Here is a 24,611-nt window from a genome sequence, read left to right as displayed (position 1 = left end):
AAAAAATTACTAGATTCTCAGAAACTGTCCCTACATCCATCAGAAATTGATTTTCCATATGATATGTGAGTTTGTATATTTTTAAGGTATAAAGTAATGAGATCATACAGCTTTTACACTTCTATGTTTGGCTTTTTTTACTTAAGATTATGTTTGTGAAGTTTTCCCATGCTCTTGTATGAGGGTGTGGTTATTCATTTTCATTGCTGTGTACTTTTCCAGCATACAAACTTATCATAAAGTCATTTGTCTAATCTAAAGCAGGAGTCAATGAACTTGACCTGTGAAGTTTTATTGGAGCTGTGACTCACCATTTATTCATGTTTTATGGATGGCTGCTTTTGTGGTAGAGGACAAAACAGTTCAGATGTACCAAGATTTTATCATCTACAAACCCTAAAATATACATTATTAAGTACTTTCAGAAAAGTATGTCATCTTGATCTAATGTATTAAAAGATATGAGTTGCTTTTGGTGTTACACTACTGTAATTAATACAATGGTGAACATTTCTATGAATGCCTTTTGGGTGCATATTCATTCTATATGCTTGGACATGCTTCTATGAGTGATATTTTTGGACATTTATTTGTTCAGCTATAGGAGACTCAGACATAGAATTTTGCCAAGTGCAGTGTCAAATCTCAATCTACTGTCAATGCATAAAAACCATGGTTGTTTCACATCCTCAACAATAGTAAATACTTGTTTACTATTTGGTGCGTAAACAAGTACTTTTGCCATTTGGTAAACTCTTAACATTTTGTTTCACTTCCATTTACTTCAGCACTAATAAAGCCAGATATCTATCCACTTCTATCAGCCTTGAGCCAAGAGCTACTCCAGAATTCGTGACCTCCAGAGGAGAGGATTTTGATCTGGAGTTAGAGGAGGCTTGATCACTTGAAGGTTTTGTGTAATAAAGTTTTACTGAAGTATAAATGGATAGAGGAAGGTCGGACATAGACATCAGAAGGGGGCAGAAGGAGTGCCCCCCTTGCTAGCTTTTAGCAAGGAGTTATATATCTGTTAAAGAATCACCTAAAAACAGAGAGTTGCATCAGGCCCCTCTCCCACAACACGCATTTTGAGACAGCTTGGGGCACAAGGTGAGTCATCCCCGGCCATGAAACAATTGACATGAACCTTAAAGAAAGGCAGATTTCCAAGCAAATACATAGTTTCATTAACATAGCTTAAGAGAACATTCCCATGAGTAAGAGATTTGGATTTGTTGAGCCATTATCAGTTCAAGGTTTGAGAAAAGTTAAGTCCAGGCTGAACCAGGGGTCTTCCTGACAACACAAAATTTAAAACAAACCTTCTTTGAATTTTTTGTAGAGAAGGAACAAACAAAACAAATGAAAAACATCTGCCGCTTGCAGCTTATTTCCTCTCCTTGGGGATCCCTCGCCTTCCTGCCTGTGACCTTCTCATAAGGAGTCCATGAGATGTTGAGCTTGGATAACAGGGCATGTAACACAGCTGTTTTTAAAAGTTTTTGGCCGACTAAAACTCACACTGTCTTAATGGCTTCATGTAACTGACATTTCAGGTTGAGTGAGTGAGTGAAAGTCACTCAGTCGTGTCCCACTCTTTGCAACCCCATGTACTATAAAGTCCGTGGAATTCTCCAGGCAGAATATTGGAGTGGGTAGCCTTTCCCTTCTCCAAGGGATCTTCCCAACCCAGGGATCAAACCCAGGTCTTGCGCATTTCAGGCAGATTCTTTACCAGCTGAGAGACAACGGAAACCCTAAAATACTGGGATAGGTAGCCTATCTCTTCTCCAGGGGAATCTTCCCGACCCGGGAATTGAACTGGGGTCTCCTGCACTGCAAGCTGAGATACCCAGCCTATATGTTCAGATCAATTCTTTGACTGAATGTGAAGTGACTCTTTTTGGTTTTTTTTTCATATTCTTTCCACTGATATGGATGGATTTACACTACAGTAAAGCCATATTTTATAGAGGTAGATCATACCGCCTGAAAAGAGCTTTAGAGGTAATATAGCTTAAATCCCTCTTCTTCACAGGGTGATCTGAGGGATAGAAAGCAAGTGTGAGGTATTTAGAGTGGTGCTCCTGCCTGGTTTACAGCATGGTTCTAATGAAAGAGAAAGACATCCAGGGTGGTTAAAGATTTCTGCTTCTAGCTTTAACCCAGATCCTCCTACTTACTGGTGTGTTGAACATTACTGCTTTTCTATTTGTAACGAGTATACTTGTACAGCCTGTAACAAGTATGAGTCTGTCTGTCCTCTGCCTTAGACATTTGCTAAATCTAACATTGCTTTGCCATGATTCAGTTCAGTTCAGTCTCAGTTGTGTCTGACTATTTGCGACCCCATGGACTGCAGCACGCCAGGCTTCCCTGTCCATCCCCAACTCCCAGAGCTTGCTCAAACTCATGCCATTGAGTTGGTGATTGCCATGTTTATGTTAAAGTATTTCAGTGGCAAGGATGAAGAAAGAGGTCAAGATATAGGAATTTGACTGTAATATTAAAACATTACATATGTCATTGATAAATTGTATTTGCACAATGGTATTTTCCATGAGTCATTGGTGCATGTATGAGGATAATGTGATGTGAAGACATTAAAATGGTAAAGAATGAAGAATACTGAAGTTGACAGGCTAGAATACAGTTTTTGAAGTATTGTTCCCTTTTTTTTCACAGATTACTGTTAAGAAAGAAGAATCATTTTGCCCAAATCCCTATCTGAAATTCCTGTTTAGAAATTATCTAAAAAAAAGTAATTCCATAATTTCTCATTAATTTCTTCAATTTGAGGAGAGGAAGCCTACAATTAACTGAATCAGTCAGTTCTATTTTTGGAATTCCATTTAATGGGCTTAAATATTCTTCTATTTAAAAATTCCTCACTATATACAATAAAATGGGCTAGTATTCATGTTGAATAAGTCTTTAGATGGTGACATAAAACTTATCATATATATGAAGATGGATTAATTAGATCCATGTTTATTAATCGCTGAATTAATGGCAGCCCACTGACTCCCTATTTTAACTATATTTCTGACTATATTTGCTGCCATTTTGCTGCTCATCAGCAACAAGTCAAAAGAAGTCTGAGTGAATTGAGGAAGTATGCCAGGAGTACACATATTTAAGTCTTTTCTATTATGGAGGAATTATCCCAATTTTTTCACTATGAAAATTTTTCTTAACATGGCATAGTGCTTTACAAGTACCACCCTGAACAACAGGGGAATTATGTAGGCTTTATTTTTCCATTCTGAAATATTGTCACTTAAGGTCATTTTACAATGGCAGCAAGAAAATTGAAGACCATAAGAGGCTTTTAATCTTATAATTGCAATGGATAAATATGTCTCTTTCAGTACATTATGGTGTTTTAAATACATGGTCACATCCTAGCTTTCTCAACAAACTAATTTAGTGCTTTAGACTTCAGGACACCAGATCAAAAGCAGATGAAATAGTCACATAGCAAGAACTTAGAGCTTATTCTTTCTAGTGAAATTAATAAGCATGTCTTTATAGTATATTGTCTTAATGTCCAAAACCATTTTATGGACCTTCAAAACAAACATGTGCATATGTGTTCAATATGTTAACTATATTCTGATATACATTTTTAAGCTACTTATCAAACCCTTGTTTTACTACTGACATATAATTAGCAGTGAAAAAGTGTTGTATTCTATTTTTAGTTTATTATACTTTCGTTTATTTGATCTTCCAGACAACATGCAGTGCTTTGTTTATATAATGCAATGCTCAGTCTTTAGCAAAGAACTCTGATAAACAGGGTGACATAAAGTAATCTTTTAAATAGCTGTTTTTTTTGTGAACACAAAGAGACAAAGAGGGGTATTTGCATGCAATGTGGGAGACCTGGGTTTGATCCCTGGGTCGGGAAGTTCCCCTGGAGAAGGAAATGGCAACCCACTCCAGTATCCTTGCCTGGAGAATCCCATGGATGAGCCTGGTGGGCTACAGTCCATGGGGTCACAAACAGTCGGACACAACTGAGCGAGCTCACTTTACTTCAAGAGTAAGGAAAATGGGAAGGAAATTGATGTGCAGAGAGTCACAGAAGAATCGATAGCTGATAATGAAGCACAATTATGTACTTTACCATGATTCTGTCCACTGTGCCTTAACTTCTTTTACCTTTTTTTTTAAACTGTATTCAGATAAAATTGACAAATAACATGCTTATGATATAGGGCATGAAGATTTAATATATATGTACATTGTGAAATAATTACTACAATAAAGTTAGTTAACACAGTCATCAATTTACATAGCTATCACTTTGAGTGTGCATACCATGGAAACCCTTAAGAACTCCTCTCTCAGCAAATTTCAGTCTTGCAATACACAACTGTTAACTAGAGCCACAGTGCACATTAGACCCCCAGAACTTACCCATCGAGCAACAGGAGGTCTGTAAACTTTGACCAACATCACCCATTGCTCCCACCTTTCAGCCCGTAGCAGCAGCCACTCTACTCTCTATTTCTATGTGCTTGACCAGTTGGATTCCATGTGTTGGTGAGACCGTACAGTACTTGTCTTCCTCTGTATGAATTATTCCATTAGCATTCCCCCCTCACGGTTCTTCCCTGTTGTAGCCAAGATGACTTCTTCTAACAGGCATGGACTCGTACACTTCAAGATCAGAGGAACTGTCAGATCCTCTGCCTGCTATGTTTTCATCTCCCAAATTGAATCCTTTTCTGATTTGACTGAATATCCAAAGATGCCTTTCCTTTAGACTGGTTTTAGATATTTTTACTTTTGAATAATAGACCACTATGTGTTATCACATGATGAATTTCAGGCTTTTTATGAATTACTTGACTGTTTAGTTAATACATTATTAATGCTAGCTTATATTTAGTAGTATTTAAACTACAAGATGTATTGTACATAAAGAACTGAAAGGCTCAAAGATCAGTGAACAAAATGCACTGTATATCTTTAGTGTAATTTAAATAGTGCTTGACTAAAAACTGAACAAAATTCACATATTGGAAAAGTCAGTAAAGTTTTCCCCAGAAACTACTACCATGTACAAATTCTGGAAATATAAAGAAACATGACAGGTGGGGAAATAGAAATATACTTCAAATAAAAATTATGTTTCTCATGTAACCTACCATTTAATTTTAATAAATCAACAATCACCATATATGTATGGATGGAGGTGTATGTGTGCACATACACAAAATTTAAATTTTTAAAACCATTTATCCTTCAATTTTTTCAGAGTCTGTTTCACATCTTTATTCCTTAGACTATAAATCAGAGGATTCAACATGGGAATCACAAGGGTGTAAAACAAAGAGGTCATTTTGTCTTCATCTAGAGAGTAGGATGAACTCGGCCTGAAATACATGAAGAGCATTGTTCCCTGGAAAATTGCCACAGAAGTTAGGTGAGAGATGCAAGTAGAGAAAGCTTTGAACCCCCTTTTGGCAGAGTGGATCTTCAAGACTGATAGGATAATATAACAATAAGAGACAAGAACTCCTGAAATTGTACTCAGTTCAATGAAGCCAAAAGCAGTAAATATCAGTAACTCATTGACCTGTGTGTCTGAGCAAGATAGCAATAGGAGAGGAGCAACATCACAGAAAAAGTGGTTAATCTCATTTGACCCACAGAAACATAAGCGGAATGCTAATGTCGTGTGTATCAGAGCATCTGCTATACTCACGAGGTAAACCCCCGCCATGAGCAGGGAGCACACCCTGCTGGACATGCTGACTGCATAGAGCAAGGGGCTGCTGATGGCCTTGTACCGGTCATAGGCCATCACTGCCAGCAGGAGACACTCACAATCTATAAAGGTATAGAGCACCAGTAATTGCAGGGCACAGCCATGGAAGGGAATTGGTTTGTTCTTAGCCAATAGGTCCACCAGCATCTTGGGGCCAACTGCTGTGGAAATGCTGAGGTCACAGAAGGAGAGGTGGCTGAGGAAAAAGTACATGGGTGTGTGCAGCTGGGGATCCATCCTAATCAGGGTGATCATTCCCAGATTTGCCAGAAGAGTAACAAGATAAACAAGGAGAAACATGGTAAATAGAATCACTTTGGTCTTGGTGTCATCAGTAATTCCCCAGAAAATGAATTCAGTTAAGGAGGAGCAATTCCCTGTGTCCATTCTTGTTCTTGTGTAAACTTTTGGAGAAAATGATCAAGAAAACGACATTTGCAAGCGTAACACTTTCCGGCATCTACAAAATGTCAAAAGACAATATTTTTTTCTTTAAGTGTATTTTTATACTTAGAAAATTATTCAGTCATTCACCCACTCTTTAAAGAGGCATGGCTCTCTATTCTGCAATAATAAGAAAGTCTCTAAGAAAGACCTTTGACAAATGGGATGTAAATCTAGATGTCATTTATGAGGTTATTTTTAATTTCTATAAGCTCTTTTCTGAGTGTTAGTTTCTTCATTCTAGGGAGCAGATTTAGAGAAATTTAACTCTTTACCTCTTGAGGAAAACCTAGAAGAGAGAGACACCAGTGTTAGAGAGACCAGACTGTAAGACATAGGACTGAGCATTTATGAGGGCTGACAATAGTCATTTAGATACAAAAAATGATAACGATTTTAATGGTTCTCAAAAAAGCATGATTGGTTTCAGAGCATTTGATTTAGTTCCAGAAACAGTGAGCATATCAATGACTAGCAATAAAACATAATTATATTCTTGGCTTTAGTTTACGTTATGATCAGTATTTGCTTGGACATGGATTAAGTGTTACTGATCTGATTTTCTAGAAATTCATTCTTGCTTCCCCACAATGCTCATTACCTCTTTGTGGAGTGGCAGTTGTCAAAAGGTGAATCTCTTTTAATGAGTGGGAAAAAAAGAGCTAAAAGGAAGTGAAAACAACAGAATTTATTGCCTGATTCACATCATTTTAGATTTTAAATGGCCCGTTAGTTATTAAAGTGGAAATAAGATGAGGGACAATAATGTTTCTAAAATGCATAGACTTTCCTCTTTGTTATATGTGTCTGTGTGTATACATTTTAATGTTTATAAGAATAGAATGGAAGCAATGAACTTTTTCTCCCCTCAGAGCTAAGTAAATATGGCATGTGGTTCACATGGAGATGAATTTGTACATGTTTTTATTCTTACTGTAATACCTACTCTAGTTTAATAAAGCAAAACATACTTTAAATTAATGTATACACTTTTCCAATGATAAAAAGAGTAAATATTTCCTGTGAAGAAAAAGCAAAATAAAATAAATAAACAGTTGCATTGTGGATATTAACAAGTTCAGTTTCTTGTGATTCTGAGATAGAAATATTTCTAGCCATTGAATTCAGATTTTCATGAGTAGGCAGGCACACAATGGTTCATTTACAATTTTTTTTTCCTCAAAATGTTACGTATTTTCTTCTATATTATTTAAATTAGGAACTGGAAACCTACCTGAGATGAGCAGGTCTTGACTAGCTGAACAACAAGCAGATGGCCTCTTATTTTACCAGGTACATTGGGACTTAAATCCCTGCGCTACTGCCCCTCTGCTTTGATCTTATGCAAACATTTCCTTAATTGTACTTCTGCTTCTGTATTTTCCCCTGAGAATTCAGAAGCCACTTAGCACAGGCTGAATTTTCATACTTCACTATTGTCACTAAATTGATCTGTGGCAAAAAGAAAACTGCAAATTTTTTTGCATGATGTGCTTCACAGTCATCCTGAAATGGTTTCGTCCTTCTTTAGCTAAAGAGTAAACCTACTGAAACTCAAAAGACCTCCCTTCATTATTTCCGTTTAGTTAGATTTGTTCATAGTGTTTAAGAGCCTCCTGCACATCTCATTTAAGGATATGACCACACTTGGTCCATGTTTTCTTTTTTTGCTGAAATGTAATGTGTACATCCTAAAATTCACCCTTCTAATGTATACTGTTCTTTGTCTTTACTATATATTTAAGGTTCTTAGCTTATCGCCAGTATTTACTTCCACAACATTTTCATTATTACAATAAGATAGCCATATTTATTCGTTGTCACTTTCCCTTCCTTCCTCCCTGAGCCCTGGCAACTACTACTTTACTTTCTGATTCTTTGTGCTTTCCAATTCTCGGCCTCCTTTTAAACAGAAATATGTAACATGCTTTTATTTATTTTTGTTGTTATTCTTTTCATCAGCCTTCTTGTCATCACTGAAATATATTCAAGGTTCATCTATATTGCATATTTATCCTTCTTTGAATTTTTGCCATACTTCATCTGTTTTGACAAAATTAGCAGAAATATTGTAAGTCACTTCTGGGTGTTGTCTTGAAGAAGACAGTATTATAAAGCCATGAATTACTATCACAGCTAGCCATCTGATTAAACAGTGTGGCACATTCTGAGATTACACGAACTAAAAGGGGAGAATTTGGGTTCATCTTTCTAGATATTCTCATCTAATGTCAATTATTAAAATACTTGCAACCTAGCCAGTCTTTTCACTGAATATTCCATGCAACCTCAGTAAACATGAGAAAGAACAAAATAAGGAGTCAGTGGTCATTCTCTTAAGTTAGTTTTGAAATACTGTTTATGTAGGAAGAGATAATTAGAACAGCGTGCAAAAATAAATCAGAGAAACAAGCTTTTGAATATATATAAATGCATGTATATTCAAAGATTGAGGAAAAGTGTTTGAAAACTATCTATCTATCTATATGTGTGTATATATGTGTGTGTACATATCTATACTATCTATCTATCTATATGTGTGTATATATGTGTGTGTACATATCTATATGTGTGTATATATGTGTGTGTATATATACACACATATATATATATATTTATCTGACAAAGAACTTGTAGCTAAAGTATATGAACAGTCCTCACAGACAGTAAGACAACAAAAAATCTAATAAAAATTGAACAAATAATTTGAACAAATTTGTTAGGGAATGTTTAGCAGGAGGATTCCTACGTGCTGTTTCTCATAAATCCTCTGTTCCTTAGTTTCTCTTGTCAGAAACCAGTGGAGCAGCAAGCTGCTCCAAGGACTGAGGTCATGATATGAGAGAGGCTTGAGTCTCTTTCAGTAAACATTCTCTTTATGACAAGACTGCTTCGTCTTGATCCTCTTTCTTGAGATGTGGATTGTCTCCTGACCTTGTGCCCATTTCTAATCCCTTGTTCCCTTGGTAACAGAGGCTGTACATTTGCTTTTCTGATCTTTATCATTGTCAAAAGAAAATTCTTGTACAAAAGCCTATATATCCTCACAGAAAGATCATTAAAGCACCTTGGCTCCATCAGCGCTTGGATCCCTGTGTCTTTCTTTCTTTCTCTCTCTCTCTCCCCCTCCCTTCAGCTCTCTCACTTTCTTATCTTTGACTCTGGACCACCAGGTTCCAGTCCACTAAAGGACCGCAACACTAATTAAGTCTCATCAAGAAGATATCCACAAAGAAACTCACTTCAGACCTAGAGACACACACAGACTGAAAATGAGGGGATATAAGAAAATATTCCACATGCAAATGAAAATCAAGGAAGGCTGGAAAAGCAATATTCATAGCAGACAAGATAGACTTTAAAATACAGAATGTTAAAAGAGACAAGGAAAGACACTACACAATGGCCAAGGGATAAATCCATGAATAAGACACAACAATTGTAAATATATATGCACCCAACACAGGAACACTTCAATATACAAGGCAAATGCTAACATCTATAAAAGGGGAAATTGGCAGTAACACAACAATAGTGGGGAACTTCAACACTCAAATTACACCAATGGATGGATCACCCAGGCAGAAAATTAATAAGTAAACCGATTCTTAAATAACACAATAGACCAGATAGCTTTGATATTTGTAGGACATTCCATCTGAAAGAAGCAGAATACACATTCATCTCAAGTAAACATGGAACATTTTCCACAATAGATCATATCATGGATCAAAAACCAAGACTTGGTAAACTTTTAAATTTTAAAATAATAACAAGCAACTGTTTCCAACGACAATATGAGAAATCCATTACAAGATAAAGCTGTAAAAAACACAAACATATGGAAGCTAAACTATATGTGACTAAACAGCCAATATCACTAAAGAAAACAAAGAGGAAATAAAAAAATACTTAGAGACAAATGACAAAAAAAAAAAAAAAAAAAGACAATCCAAAACCTAAGGTGCTCAGCTCAGCTAAAACAGTTCTAAGAAGGCAGCCTATTGCAATACAATCTTACCTCAGGAAACAAGAAAAATCACAAATAAACAACCTTACATTACATCTAAAGCAACTAGAGAAAGAATAAACAAAACCCGAAGTTAATAGAAGGAACCAAAACATAAGGATCAGAGCATAAATAAATGAAAAACATAAAATCATAACAAAGCTCAGTGAAACTAAAAGCTGGTTCTTTGAGAATGTAAAGTTGATAAACCTTCAGTCAGACTCATAAAGAGAAGCAAAGAGAAGACTCAAGTCAATAAAATTAGAAATGAAAGATGAGAAGTAACAACTGACATTACAGATATTTTCCATCAGTCATCAGTGATGTGTAAGAGGGATGTGCTATGGAAAGAAGAAGGAAAGTTAGTGATGAGGACTGAAGTAGGCAGCCTAGAATACATCAGAGTCTTTTGACATGCTGTTCCCTATTTTTGTGGAATTTCAAGAATTTTCGTGGAATAGAAGAGTATCTCCATGCCATTGCCAACACTTGGATTTGAATTGTGAATTTCCTAAAAAAACACTCAGTTCTTAAGTTATCCAATTCCAGATGAGCAAGCCTATTTTAATCAAATGTTGTCTGCTGCAATACTATTTTTGACTTCCATTTAATTGGCTTTTTTTTCATATTTATTAGATTCAATACAATGGACAAATATGTAGGTCACATCAGTCTTTAGATGCTGTAATATACATCTGACATTTGAATGGAGACAAATTAACTAGATTACATGTTTATTTACTGCACAATACCTGCCAATCCACTGATGCCCTGTTTGCCTTAGACTTTAATTTTCAGACAATATTTTCAGTTAGGCTGCCTTTTATGAGCAACACTTTCAAAAGAATTCAGTGGATTGATAAAATATGGTAGAAATAGAAACCTATACATCTTTTATATAAAATAAGACTTTCATAAGTTTGTAGCTTTTTTTCACAATGAAAAGTTTTCCTAACATGCCATAATGTTTCACAAATGCCCTTAAATCTTTTATCCCATGATGATTTTGTGGCTCATTTATTACTAAACTGCTTAGCTCATTAATGTCTACTACTAGTATCAGCTTAAATTCATTAGTATAGACTCTATAAGATGTACTATAAAATATAAAAAACCTGAGTTCTGAAAGATCGCTCAGTAAATCTTTGATTTACTTTATGACAAAACCTTTAAGACATTGCATAATGTTTTAGTGAGACTGAAAAAATGTTTGAATGACAAGTGAACCAAAAATTAGCATAAGTAGAAAAGTCAAAAGGTTTTTCAAAAACAGTAAGTGCCATATATAAACCCTGCCCACATACTGAGCATGATATCTGATGAAATCTGCAATATTTCTTAACAGTGAAGCTGTGCTTAGTCAAACAGTCATGTCTGACTCTTTGCGACCCCATGGATTGTAGCCCACCAGGCTCTTCTCTCTATAGAGATTCTCCAGGCAAGAATACTGGAGTGGGTTGCCATTTCCTCTTCCAGCCTTAACAGTGGACTTTAATACAAATTATTATTCACTTAGGAACTTGAGAAAATTGTTTCTCACGTGTCATGCCATAAAATTTTAATTCCAAAATTACTATATATGTGTGGTTGTGTCCACATATGGATAGTACAAATGTTTAAAAATATAGTTTAGCTTTTGATTTTACTGAGGCCTCTTTTACATCCTTGTTCCATAGGCTAAATATCAGAGGGCTTAGCAGGGGAATCACACGAGTGTAAAACAAAGAGGTCATTTTGTCTTCATCTAGACAGTAGGATGAACTTGGCCTGAAATACATAAAGAGCAGAGTTCCCTGGAAAATCGACACTGCAGTTAAGTGGAAGGTGCAGGTGGTAAAATCTTTGACTTTCCCCTCAGCAGAGTGGATCTTCAAGACTGAAAGGATGATATAAAAATAAGAGCAAGGACTCCTGAAATAGTACTCAGTTAAATAAAACTCAAAGCAGTGAATATCACTAACTCATTGACCTGTGTATCTGAGCAGGACAGGGGAAAAAAAAAAAAGGAGGTAAACCACAGAAAAAAAGGTTAATCACATCTGACCCACAGAAACATAAATGGAATGGTAATGGTGTGTGAATCTGAGAAACTGTTATCCCCACCAGGAAAACCCCAGACATGAGCAGGGAGCAGATCCTGCTGGACATGCTCACTGAATAGAGCAAAGGATTGCTGATGGCCTTGTCCCAGTCACAGGCCATCACTGACAACAAGAAACACTCAGAATCAGCAAAGATACAGAAGACCAAGAATTGCAGAGCACAGCCATAGAAAGAGATTGACTTGTTCTTGGCAAATCGGTCCACCATCATCTTGGGGCTGATAGCTGTGGAACAGCAGAGGTCACAGAAGGAGAGGTGGCTGAGGAAAAAGTACATGGGTGTGTGCAGCTAGGGATCCATCCTAATGAGGGTGATCATTCCCAGATTTGCCAGAAGATTGATGAGATAAACAAAGAGAACCATGGTAAATAGGATCAATTTGTTCACAGTGTTATCAGTAATTCCCAAGAAAATGAACTCAGTCACGGAGGAGCAATTGTCTGTCCATCCTTCTTTGTTCTTGTCTAAACTCTTAGAAAAATATTTAAAAAACCCAAATAACAAAGATACATGGACAGGTAACACTTCTGCACATCCACAAAATATCATAAGGCAGAACACGTTTCTTTCTATAGTTGTGTTTTTGTATTCAGAAAATCATCCAGTCATGTGCTCACTCTTTAAAGAGGCAAACTATCTATCGGGGCTTCTCTCACTGGTTCAGACAATAAAGAATCTGCCTGCAACATGGGAGACCCAGGTTTGATCCCCAAGTCAGGAAGATCCCTTGGAGAAGGGAATGGCTACTCACTCCAGTATTCTTGCCTGAAGAATTCCATGGACAGAGGAGCCTGGTGGGCTACAGTTCTTGGGGTCACAAAGAGTCCAACATGACTGAGTGACTAACACTGTTCAGCTATCTATTACCCAATAAAACACCTAGAATAGACTGTTGAGAAACTGAACCAAATATATTATGTCATTTATGAGGCATGTTACTTCCTACAAGGTTATGTCAGAGTCTGACTTCTTTTTATCTCAATGGATACATTTGAATTAATTTACCTCTGTTTTCCTCTTCAAAATAATATGAACAAGACTCTAACGTATTAGAGATGTTGAGCTGTAAGGCAGGGCTAAGGATTCTCTACACTTGAAAGTATTTACACGGAAACAAACTGGGATTACAGTTTTAATGTTTCTTACTACATGATTGGTTTAAGGATATTTGTACTAATTCCTGAAATAATGACCATGTCACTGACTAATAACAATGATCACTATTTTGTTACTGGTTTTATGTTGTGTTTAATAGTGAGACATCTAAGTATTATCAACCTTTATTTCTAGTAATTCATTATTGATTTGTCACAATATTCATTACACCTTTGCAGAGATAGTTGTCAAAAATCAAGTCACTTGCTGAGTGAAAGAAAAGATCTAAAAGGAATTGAAAAAATAGAACACATTTGCATCTGTTTGGATTTTAAATGAGCTCTAATATTATAAAATGGAAATGAGATGAGAGACAATAAATTCTTCTGAGATAGACACATACCCTCTCTTATGTGTGTGTCCTGTGTGTGTGTCATGTTGATTTGCCTATTTTTTTTTAAATTGGAGTAAAATTACTTTACAGTGTTATGTTGGTTTCTGCCATACAGCAATGCAACTCAGCCACAATTATAAATATATTACCTCCCTCTTGACTTGTATATGTGTTTGATGCATATGAGAATTAAGTGAATGAGTGAGTGAGTGAAGTCGCTCAGTTGTGTCTGACTCCTTGTGACCCCATGGACTGTAGCCTATCAGGCTCCTCCCTCCATGGGATTCTCCAGGCAAGAGTACTGGAGTGGGTTGCCATTTCCTTCTCCAGGGAATCTTCCCCTACCCAGGGATCAAACCCAGGTCTCCATCATTCCAGGCAGATGCTTTAAACTCTGAGCCACCAGGGAAGCCCCATATATGAGAATAGAATGCACTTAATGAACTTTTCCCTTAAGCCTAAATAGATATGACATTTTTTCACATGATAATTAATTTGCAAGTTTTTATTTTTTACTGTGATAGTTGTATTATTTTTTTAAACAAAATGAAACAAACCTTCAATTCACATATGCACTTATCCAATGATAAAAGGAATAAAAGTTTTTTTAATGTGAGCCACCAAGAAAATAAAATCATTAAGAAATTATGCTGTGGTTATTAACAAGTTCAGGAAGATGGATCCCAATCAGAGAAATCGATGTCATTTCTGGCAAATAAAGGCAGAGTTAATTTAATTGAGTAAGTAGACATATAATTTCTGTCCTTTTTCGAGCCCATCTTTGCATGAAATGTTCCCTTGGTATCTCTAATTTTCTTGAAGAGATCTCTAGTCTTTCCCATTCTGTTCTTTCCCTCTATTTCTTTGCATTGATTGCTGAAGAAGGCTTCCTTATCTCTTCTTGTTATTCTTTGGAACTCTGCATTTAGATGCCTATATCTTTCCTTTTCTCCTTTGCTTTTCACCTCTCTCCTTTTCACAGCTATTTGTCAGGCCTCCCCAGACAGCCATTGTGCTCTTTTTGCATTTCTTTTTCTTGGGGATGGTCTTCATCCCTGTCTGCTGTACAATGTCACAAACCTCATTCCATACTTCATCAGGCACTCTATCTATCAGATCTAGGCCCCTTAAATCTATTTCTCACTTCCACTGTATAATCATAAGGGATTTGATTTAGGTCATACCTGAATGTTCTAGCGGTTTTCCCTACTTTCTTCAATTTAAGTCTGAATTTGGTAATAAGGAGTTCATGATCTGAGCCACAGTCAGCTTCCAGTATTGTTTTTGTTGACTGTATAGAGTTTCTCCATCTTTGGCTGCAAAGAATATAATCAATCTGATTTTGGTGTTGACCATCTGGTGATGCCCATGTGTAGAGTTTTCTCTTGTGTTATTGGAAGAGGGTGTTTGCTATGACCAGTGCATTTTCTTGGCAAAACTCTATTAGTCTTTGCCCTGATTCATTCCACATTCCAAGGCCAAATTTGCCTGTTAATCCAGGTGTTTTTTGACTTCCTACTTTTGCATTCCAGTCCCCTATAATGAAAAGCACATCTTTTTTGGGTGTTAGTTCTAAAAGGTCTTGTAGGTCTTCATAAAACCGTTCAACTTCAGCTTCTTCAGCATTACTGGTTGGGGCATGGACTTGGATAACTGTGATATTGAATGGTTTGCCTTGGAGATGAACAGAGACCATTATGTCGTTTTTGAGATTGTATCCAAGTACTGCATTTTGGACTCTTTTGTTGACCATGATGGCTACTCCATTTCTTCTGAGGGATTCCTGCCCGCAGTAGTAGACATAATGGTCATCTGAGTTAAATTCACCCATTTCAGTCCATTTTATTTATTTATTTATTTATTTATTTAAATTTTAAAAGCTAACATTTATTAAACATTTGCTACATGTCGAGCATTGTTACAAGGCTCCGGAGCCCTTGAGACAACTTTACTTCCTAAGGCTTCTCAGGGACAGAAAATCCCTCCTTTAATGAAGAGCTAAGCCTTTCCCAAGCTGCTCCTGTAACCATAGCAGTAACCACACAAACATGTCCCCACAGTTTAAGTCCCCTGCCTGGGAGAGGAGGAGTTCGGTTAAGCATTTTACAGCTTAGTCAAGAGCGCTTTACAAGGTTGTATAAACAATTTCAATTATAACTGATGTTTCTCAGAGCATTTGTCTTCTTCTTTTTTTTTTTTTCCCACTGTAACATTATTTTTTTCAATAGATAAACATACCCAATAAAATAAGCCTATCAAATGGTTTGCTCCCCTTTAAGCTACTTCATGTATAATCTATATACAAAACTTTGGGAAAAAAAAGTGTAGGTGATTAGCATTTTGTAAACATGCCATGCAATTTTTTTATTATGTTTTTATTTTTATTTTTTTTTAAGTTTTAAAATCTTTAATTCTTACATGCGTTCCCAAACATGAACCCCCCTCCCACCTCCCTCCCCACAAGATCTTTCTGGGTCATCCCCATGCACCAGCCACAAGCATGCTGCACCCTACATCAGACATGGACTGGCGATTCAATTCTTACATGACAGTATACATGTTAGAATGCCATTCTCCCAAATCATCCCACCCTCTCCCTCTCCCTCTGAGTCCAAAAGTCCGTTATACACATCTGTGTCTTTTTTCCTGTCTTGCATACAGGGTCGTCATTGCCATCTTCCTAAATTCCATATATATGTGTTAGTATACTGTATTGGTGTTTTTCTTTCTGGCTTACTTCACTCTGTATAATTGGCTCCAGTTTCATCCATCTCATCAGAACTGATTCAAATGAATTCTTTTTAACGGCTGAGTAATACTCCATTGTGTATATGTACCACAGCTTTCTTATCCGTTCATCTGCTGATGGACATCTAGGTTGTTTCCATGTCCTGGCTATTATAAACAGTGCTGCGATGAACATTGGGGTACATGTGTCTCTTTCAATTCTGGTTTCCTCAGTGTGTATGCCCAGCAATGGGATTGCTGGGTCATAAGGTAGATCTATTTGCAATTTTTTAAGGAATCTCCACACTGTTCTCCATAGTGGCTGTACTAGTTTGCATTCCCACCAACAGTGTAGGAGGGTTCCCTTTTCTCCACACCCTCTCCAGCATTTATTGCTTGCAGATTTTTGGATCGCAGCCATTCTGACTGGTGTGAAGTGGTACCTCATTGTGGTTTTGATTTGCATTTCTCTAATAATGAGTGATGTTGAGCATCTTTCCATGTGTTTGTTAGCCATCCGTATGTCTTCTTTGGAGAAATGTCTATTTAGTTCTTTGGCCCATTTTTTGATTGGGTCGTTTATTTTTCTGGAATTGAGCTGCAGAAGTTGCTTGTATATTTTTGAGATTAGTTGTTTGTCAGTTGCTTCATTTGCTATTATTTTCTCCCATTCAGAAGGCTGTCTTTTCACCTTGCTTATATTTTCCTTTGTTGTGCAGAAGCTTTTAATTTTAATTAGATCCCATTCGTTTATTTTTGCTTTTATTTCCAGAATTCTGGGAGGTGGATCATAGAGGATCCTGCTATGATTTATGTCTGAGAGTGTTTTGCCTATGTTCTCCTCTAGGAGTTTTATAGTTTCTGATCTTACATTTAGATCTTTAATCCATTTTGAGTTTATTTTTGTGTGGGGTGTTAGAAAGTGATCTAGTTTCATTCTTTTACAAGTGGTTGACCAGTTTTCAGTTTGCTGATTCCTAGAATGTCGACGTTCACCCTTGCTATCTCGTTTGACCACTTCTAATTTGCCTTGATTCATGGACCTGACATTCCAGGTTCCTATGCAATATTTCTCTTTACAGTATCAGACCTTGCTTCTATCACCAGTCATATCCACAACTGGGTATTGTTTTTGCTTTGGCTCCATCCCTTCATTCTTTCTGTAATTATTTCTCCACTGATCTCCAGTAGCATATTGGGCACCTAATGACCTGGGGAGTTCCTCTTTTGGTATCCTATCATATTGTCTTTTCATACTGTTCATGGGGTTCTCAAGGCAAGAATACTGAAGTGGCTTGCCATTCCCTTCTCCAGTGGACCACGTTCTGTCAGACCTCTCCACCATGACCCGCCCGTCTTGGGTTGCCCCGCAGGCATGGCTTGGTTTCATTGAGTTAGACAAGGCTGTGGTCCTAGTGTGATTAGATTGACTAGTTTTCTGTGAGTATGGTTTCAGTGTGTCTGCATGCCGGGAGCCAGCATGACGAATCCCCCCTGTGACAAGGTCATGAGGAAGGAAGCCTGACAAAATGCAAGGACATGATTAGGCTTCAGGAGTTCCCCCTGGAATTTCCTCAGAACGTACCCCCAAAACCAAAAATCTTTTGCATTCTGCTCTTCTGATATTCTCTGGAAAGAGTCAAATCAGGGCTTTAGTCTTCTACATTTGAAAGGGATGTTTTAGTTAAACCCCCTCTGATAGCTCTCTAGCTTACCTAACAGGTCCCTCTGACCTCTCACAGCTTGTGAATTGCTTACAGCCCCCCAACAGCGAGAGGCACAAAGCTTAAAGCATCTTAAAGATACAGAGCCTTTTCTAAAGAGCTAAAAATCATATTGGTGATGGGTTTTCCGAAATCAGATTGATTATATTCTTTGCAGCCAAAGATGGAGAAGCTCTATACAGTCAACAAAAACAAGACCAGGAGCTGACTGTGGCTCAGATCATGAACTCCTTATTGCCAAATTCAGACTTAAATTGAAGAAAGTAGGGAAAACCGCTAGACCATTCAGGTATGACCTAAATCAAATCCCTTATGATTATACAGTGGAAGTGAGAAATAGATTTAAGGGTCTAGATCTGATAGATAGAATGCCTGATGAACTATGGACAGAGGTTCTTGACACTGTACAGGAGACAGGGCTCAAGACAATCCCCATGGAAAAGAAATGCAAAAAAGCACAATGGCTGTCTGGGGAGGCCTTACAAATAGCTGTGAAAAGTAGAGAGGCGAAACGCAAAGGAGAAAAGGAAAGATATAAGCATCTGAATGCAGGGTTCCAAAGAATAGCAAGAAGAGATAAGAAAGCCTTCTTCAGCAATCAGTGCAAAGAAATAGAGGGAAAGAACAGAATGGGAAAGACTAGAGATTTCTTCAAGAAAATTAGAGATACCAAGGGAACATTTCATGCAAAGATGGGCTCGATAAAGGACAGAAATTCTATGGACCTAACAGAAGCAGAAGATATTAAGAAGAAGTGGCAAGAATACACAGAAGAACTGTACAAAAAATATCTTCATGACCCAGATAATCACGATGGTGTGAACACTCATCTAGAGCCAGACATCTTGGAATGTGAAGTCAAGTGGGCCTTAGAAAGCATCACTACAAACAAAGCTAGTGGAGGTGATGGAATTCCAGTGCAGATGTTTCAAATTCTGAAAGATGATGCTGTGAGAGTGCTGCACTCAATATGCCAGCAAATTTGGAAAACTCAGCAGTGGCCACAAGACGGGAAAAGGTCAGTTTTCATTCCAATCCCAAAGAAAGGCAAAGCAAAAGAATGCTCAAACTACCACACAATTGCACTCATCTCACATGCTAGTAAAGTACTGCTCAAAAGTCTCCAAGCCAGGCTTCAGCAATACGTGAACTGTGAACTCCCTGATGTTCAAGCTGGTTTTAGAAAAGGCAGAGGAACCAGAGATCAAATTGCCAACATCTGCTTGATCATGGAAAAAGCAAGAGAGTTCCAAAAAACATCTATTTCTGCTTTATTGACTACGCCAAAGCCTTTGACTGTGTGGATCACAATAAACTGTGGAAAATTCTGAAAGAGATGGGAATACCAGATCACCTGACCTGCCTCTTGAGAAATCTGTATGCAGGTCAGGAAGCAACAGTTAGAACTGGACATGGAACAACAGACTGGTTCCAAATAGGAAAAGGAGTACATCAAGGCTGTATATTGTCACCCTGCTTATTTAACTTATATGCATAGTACATTGTGAGAAACACTGGACTGGAAGAAACACAAGCTGGAATCAAGATTGCCGGGAGAAATATCAATAACCTCAGATATGCAGATGACACCACCCTTATGGCAGAAAGTGAAGAGGAGCTAAAAAGCCTCTTGATGAAAATGAAAGAAGAGAGTGAAAAAGTTGGCTTACAGCTCAACATTCAGAAAATGAAGATCATGGCATCCAGTCCCATCAGTTCATGGGAAATAGATGGGGAAACAGTAGAAACAGTGGCTGACTTTATTTTTGGGGGGCTCCAAAATCACTGCAGATGAAGACTACAGCCGAGAAATTAAAAGACGCTTACTCCTTGGAAGAAAAGTTATGACCAACCTAGATAGTATATTCAAAAGCAGAGACATTAGTTTGCTGACTAAGGTCCGTCTAGTCAAGGCTATGGTTTTTCCAGTAGTCATGTATGGATGTGAGAGTTGGACTGAGAAGAAGGCTGAGTGCCGAAGAATTGATGCTCTTGAACTGTGGTGTTGGAGAAGACTCTTGAGAGTCCCATGGACTGCAAGGAGATCCACCTGTCCATTTTGAAGGAGATCAACCCTGGGATTTCTTTGGAAGGAATGATGCTCAAGCTGAAACTCCAGTACTTTGGCCACCTCGTGCGAAGAGTTGACTCATTGGAAAAGACTCTGATGTGGGAGGGATTGGGGGCAGGAGGAGAAGGGGATGACCCAGGATGAGATGGCTGCATGGCATCACGGACTCGATGGACGTGAGTCTGGATGAACTCCAGGAGTTGGTGATGGACAGGGAGGCCTGGCGTGCTGTGATCATGGGGTCGCAAAGAGTCGGACACGACTGAGCGACTGAACTGAACCGAACTGACGGTTTTTCACTGTTGACTCAATGATTGCTGCCAGTCCTCCATATTCTTTATCTTTTAGGCCCCAGGGAGGATGTTAATCAATGTAAATGGGATATGGAAAAAGATATATAATAGTTTTGATGTTAGCAATACTAGACTTTTGAGTTAATTATTTTTCTCTTTGTAATATATTACTGCACTCCTCTTGTGTCCTTGCTATGTAAGAATGTAACTTTATTTAGTGCTTTCTGAGAGTGGCACCAGACTTTAGGAAGAACAACACAAATAAGTCTTCTGGTTGATAAACCCTTATCAGAAAAAAGGCTCTAAAATGTTAATTGGCCCTTTTGGCCAAAAGATGATGTAAATTACCTAAGACCTGTGTATACAACTAGGTATGCAGAGAGAAAACCTGGTTTTGGTAAGAGTCTGCGCTGCTAACGCTGCATACCTTTTGTTACCCATTGATCTCTATGTATAATCAAAAAGTATAAAAGGCCCTCTGTACAATACAGGACAGGCCATTCGCTGGACTGGTTTCCCCCGTATCTCCTCTCTAAATTCTGGCTGAATTCCCATATGGGGCGTGGAGGCTCACCATGTCCACTTACTTGTCCCAGCTTTTAAGATCCATGTGAGGGGGAGCCCAAGGTAGGGCACCCCCCGATATTCAAGAGGACACTGGTGGCCTAACGTAGATGGTACAAGCTCCTTGTCCGGAACTTTATTGGCTTCCCATGTAATCCAAGTTATTCAGCCTTCTTTTTCCACTTATTTTTCCTACTACATTATTTCTCCCTAATCTAATCTCATACTTCTGTATTAATTAATAAATAAGTTCTCGCAACGCAATCCCTGCTTCAAATTCCCTGGACCCTGGCATCTGCCCTCTGATGCCCTCTTGCAACACCTACCATCTTACTTGGGTTTCTCTTACCTTGGACGTGGGGGTATCTCTTCATTGTTGCTCCAGCAAAGCACAGCTGCTGTTCCTTACCTTAGATGAGGGGGTATCTCCTTACCGCCACTGTTCCTGACCTTCAACATCGGCTAGCTTCTCTAGGCCCCCCTGTGCTTGCGCAGCCTCCACTCCTCGGGTTGCTCCTCCCGGCTGTGGGCCCTGGCCTCGGGCGAGGGTGGCTCCTTCCAGCTGCCGTCCCTAGCCTCGGGGTCAGGGGTGGCTCCTCAGGGTCACCACCCCTGGCCTCAGGCACGAGGTGGCTTCTCCCGGCCAACCCTGACCTTGGACACGGGTTAGCTCCTTCCGCCGCCGCCCTGACCTCGGACGCGTGCTGTCTCCTCTCGGCCACCTCTGACCTAGGACGCAGGGTGTCTCCTCCCAGCCGCCGCCCCTGACTCGGACACAGGGTAGCTCTTCCAGGCTGTTCCTGCGCCGTCGCAGCCTGTCACTCTAGGACGCTGCCCCTGACCTCAGACGTGGGTAGCTCCTCTCCGCCCGCGCTTAGTGCGCCGGCCCCCGCAGCCGCCCGCGCTTAGTGCGCCGGCCCCCGCAGCCGCCCGCGCTTAGTGCGCCGGCCCCCCGCAGCCGCCCGCGCTTAGTGCGCCGGCCCCCGCAGCCGCCCGCGCTTAGTGCGCCGGCCCCCCGCAGCCGCCCGCGCTTAGTGCGCCGGCCCCCGCAGCCGCCCGCGCTTAGTGCGCCGGCCCTCGCAGCCGCCCGCGCTGCCACCCTAGATAGAATATTCAAAAGCAGCGACATTACTTTGACTAAGGTCTGGCTAGTCAAGGCTATGGTTTTTCCTGTGGTCATGTATGGATGTGAGAGTTGGACTGTGAAGAAGGCTGAGCGCCGAAGAATTGATGCTTTTGAACTGTGTTGTTGGAGAAGACTCTTGAGAGTCCCTTGGACTGCTAGGAGATCCAACCAGTCCATTCTGAAGGAGATCAACCCTGGCATTTCTTTGGAAGGAATGATGCTAAAGCTGAAACTCCAGTACTTTGGCCATCTCGTGAGAAGAGTTGACTCGTTGGAAAAAACCCCGATGCTGAGGTGAAATGGCGGCAGGAGGAAATGGGGACGACCGAGGATGAGATGGCTGGATTGCATCACAGACTGGATGGACGTGAGTCTGAGTGAACTCCGGGAGTTGGTGATGGACAGGGAGGCCTGGCGTGCTGGGATTCATAGGGTCGCAAAGAGTCGGACACAACTGAGTGACTGAACTGAACTGAACTGAAGTAGGCATAAATGTTTCACTTACAAATACACTTTCTCTTTCTCAAAAAGTTATTTCCTCTTATATTCTTTAAGATAGGACCTGGAACCTATGTGAAATGAGCAGGTCTTGGGTAGCTAAATGATAATAAGCAGATGGTCTTTTATTTTACCAGGTATTTGGGGACTTAATGGAGAAGGAAATGGCAACCCACTCCAGTATTCTTGCCAGAATTCCAGAGTCGGAGGAGCCTGGTGGGCTGCCGTCTATGGGGTCACGCAGAGTCGGACATGACTGAAGCGACTTAGCAGTAGCATGGGGACTTAAATCCCTGAGTTACTGCTCCTAGGTTTTTTTATTTTTTATTTTTTTATTTTTAAATATTAATATTTATTTTAATTGGAGATTTTGATGTTAGCAAATATTTCATTAATCATGTTTCTGCTTCTGTGTATTCCCCTGTGAGTTCAGAAACAACTTTGCAAAGGCTGAGTTTTGAAGCCTCACTGTTGCTGCCTAACTGGCCTCTGGTGGAAGAGAAGAGCAATTAGTTTGTATGGTTTGATGCACAGTTACCCTGAAACGATCTCCTCCTTGTCCAGTCAAAGAGGAAACCTAAAGACACTCGAAAAGGTCCTCCCTCCATCATCCTCAGCTCCTTTGGATTGACCATGGTGTCTTTGAAACAGTCTCCTTCAATACTGTATTTAGACATATTGCTACACATTAACCATATTTTCTTTTTTAATGAAGTATGAAGCATATACCATAAAATTGATCTTTCTTATGTAAGTAGGCAGTTCTTGTTTTTATTTTTTTATTATATTTTCAATATTGTTCAATTATCTCCAGTGTCTAAATCCAGAATATTTTCATCACTTCAATGAGAAACCGTCACCTGCTACCTGTCAGTTCTCCTTCCTTAGCCCACAGCAACCACTAATTCTATGTGGTTTCCTATTATGGATGTCTCATACAAACAGAATCATGTGATACCTTTCTTTTTTCTTTTCTAATATGTTTTGTTCATTGGTTTATTTTATTTTCCTATCAGGCTTCTTTCCTTGAAGATAATGTTTTCAAGTTGCATCCATGTTGCTCTGCTTATCAGTATTTTGCTTCATCATTTTGGGACAATAATATTTCATTTTAAAGATACAGTACACTTTGTAGATCCACTCTTCAGTTAAGTGACTATCAGGTTTTTCCTACTTTTTATCTATTATGAATAATGATGCTGTAACATTAGTAACAATGCTGCCTTTCAAGGTAGCTTTCATCACCACGCATTGTCTTATTCTCATCCTACCACATTTCTTATAGGCATTTCATTGACTTTATGACTCCCTCACATTTCCTAAATAATGTACTTTTTCTTTCTTCAGTTCAGTCACTCAGTCGTGTCCAACTCTTTGTGACCCCATGAATCGCAGCATGCCAGGCCTCCCTCTCCATCACCAACTCCCGGAGTTCACTCAGACTCACGTCCATCAAGTCCGTGATGCCATCCAGCCATCTCATCCTCTGTCATCCCCTTCTCCTCCTGCCCCCAACCCCTCCCAGCATCAGAGTCTTTTCCAATGAGTCAACTCTTCTCATGAGGTGGCCAAAGTACTGGAGCTTCAGCTTTAGCATCATTCCTTCCAAAGAAATGCCAGGGTTGATCTCCTTCAGAATGGACTGGTTGGATCTCCTTGCAGTCCAAGGGACCCTCAAGAGTCTTCTCCAACACCACAGTTCAAAAGCATCAATTCTTCGGCACTCAGCCTTTTCTTTCTTAATTGCATTTTATGTATATAAGAATATTTATATTACATTT

The 24,611-nt window shown here is 39.0% G+C and overlaps 1 protein-coding gene and 1 pseudogene across 1 annotated transcript; both read right to left on the bottom strand.

The window, feature by feature from the left end:
* LOC102173320 (olfactory receptor 5W2-like) lies at window positions 5,240-6,169 on the bottom strand. The gene has a single exon (XM_005690235.2). The coding sequence runs from the start codon at window positions 6,167-6,169 to the stop codon at window positions 5,240-5,242; it is 930 nt and encodes a 309-aa protein (XP_005690292.2).
* Window positions 11,852-12,887, bottom strand: LOC102174411 (annotated as a pseudogene).

The sequence above is a fragment of the Capra hircus genome, chromosome 15 (assembly GCF_001704415.2).
Source record: "Capra hircus breed San Clemente chromosome 15, ASM170441v1, whole genome shotgun sequence".
Lineage (NCBI taxonomy): Eukaryota > Metazoa > Chordata > Mammalia > Artiodactyla > Bovidae > Capra > Capra hircus.
The sequence above is the reverse complement of the archived record's forward strand: the minus strand, read 5'-3'. Positions and strand labels throughout refer to the sequence as shown.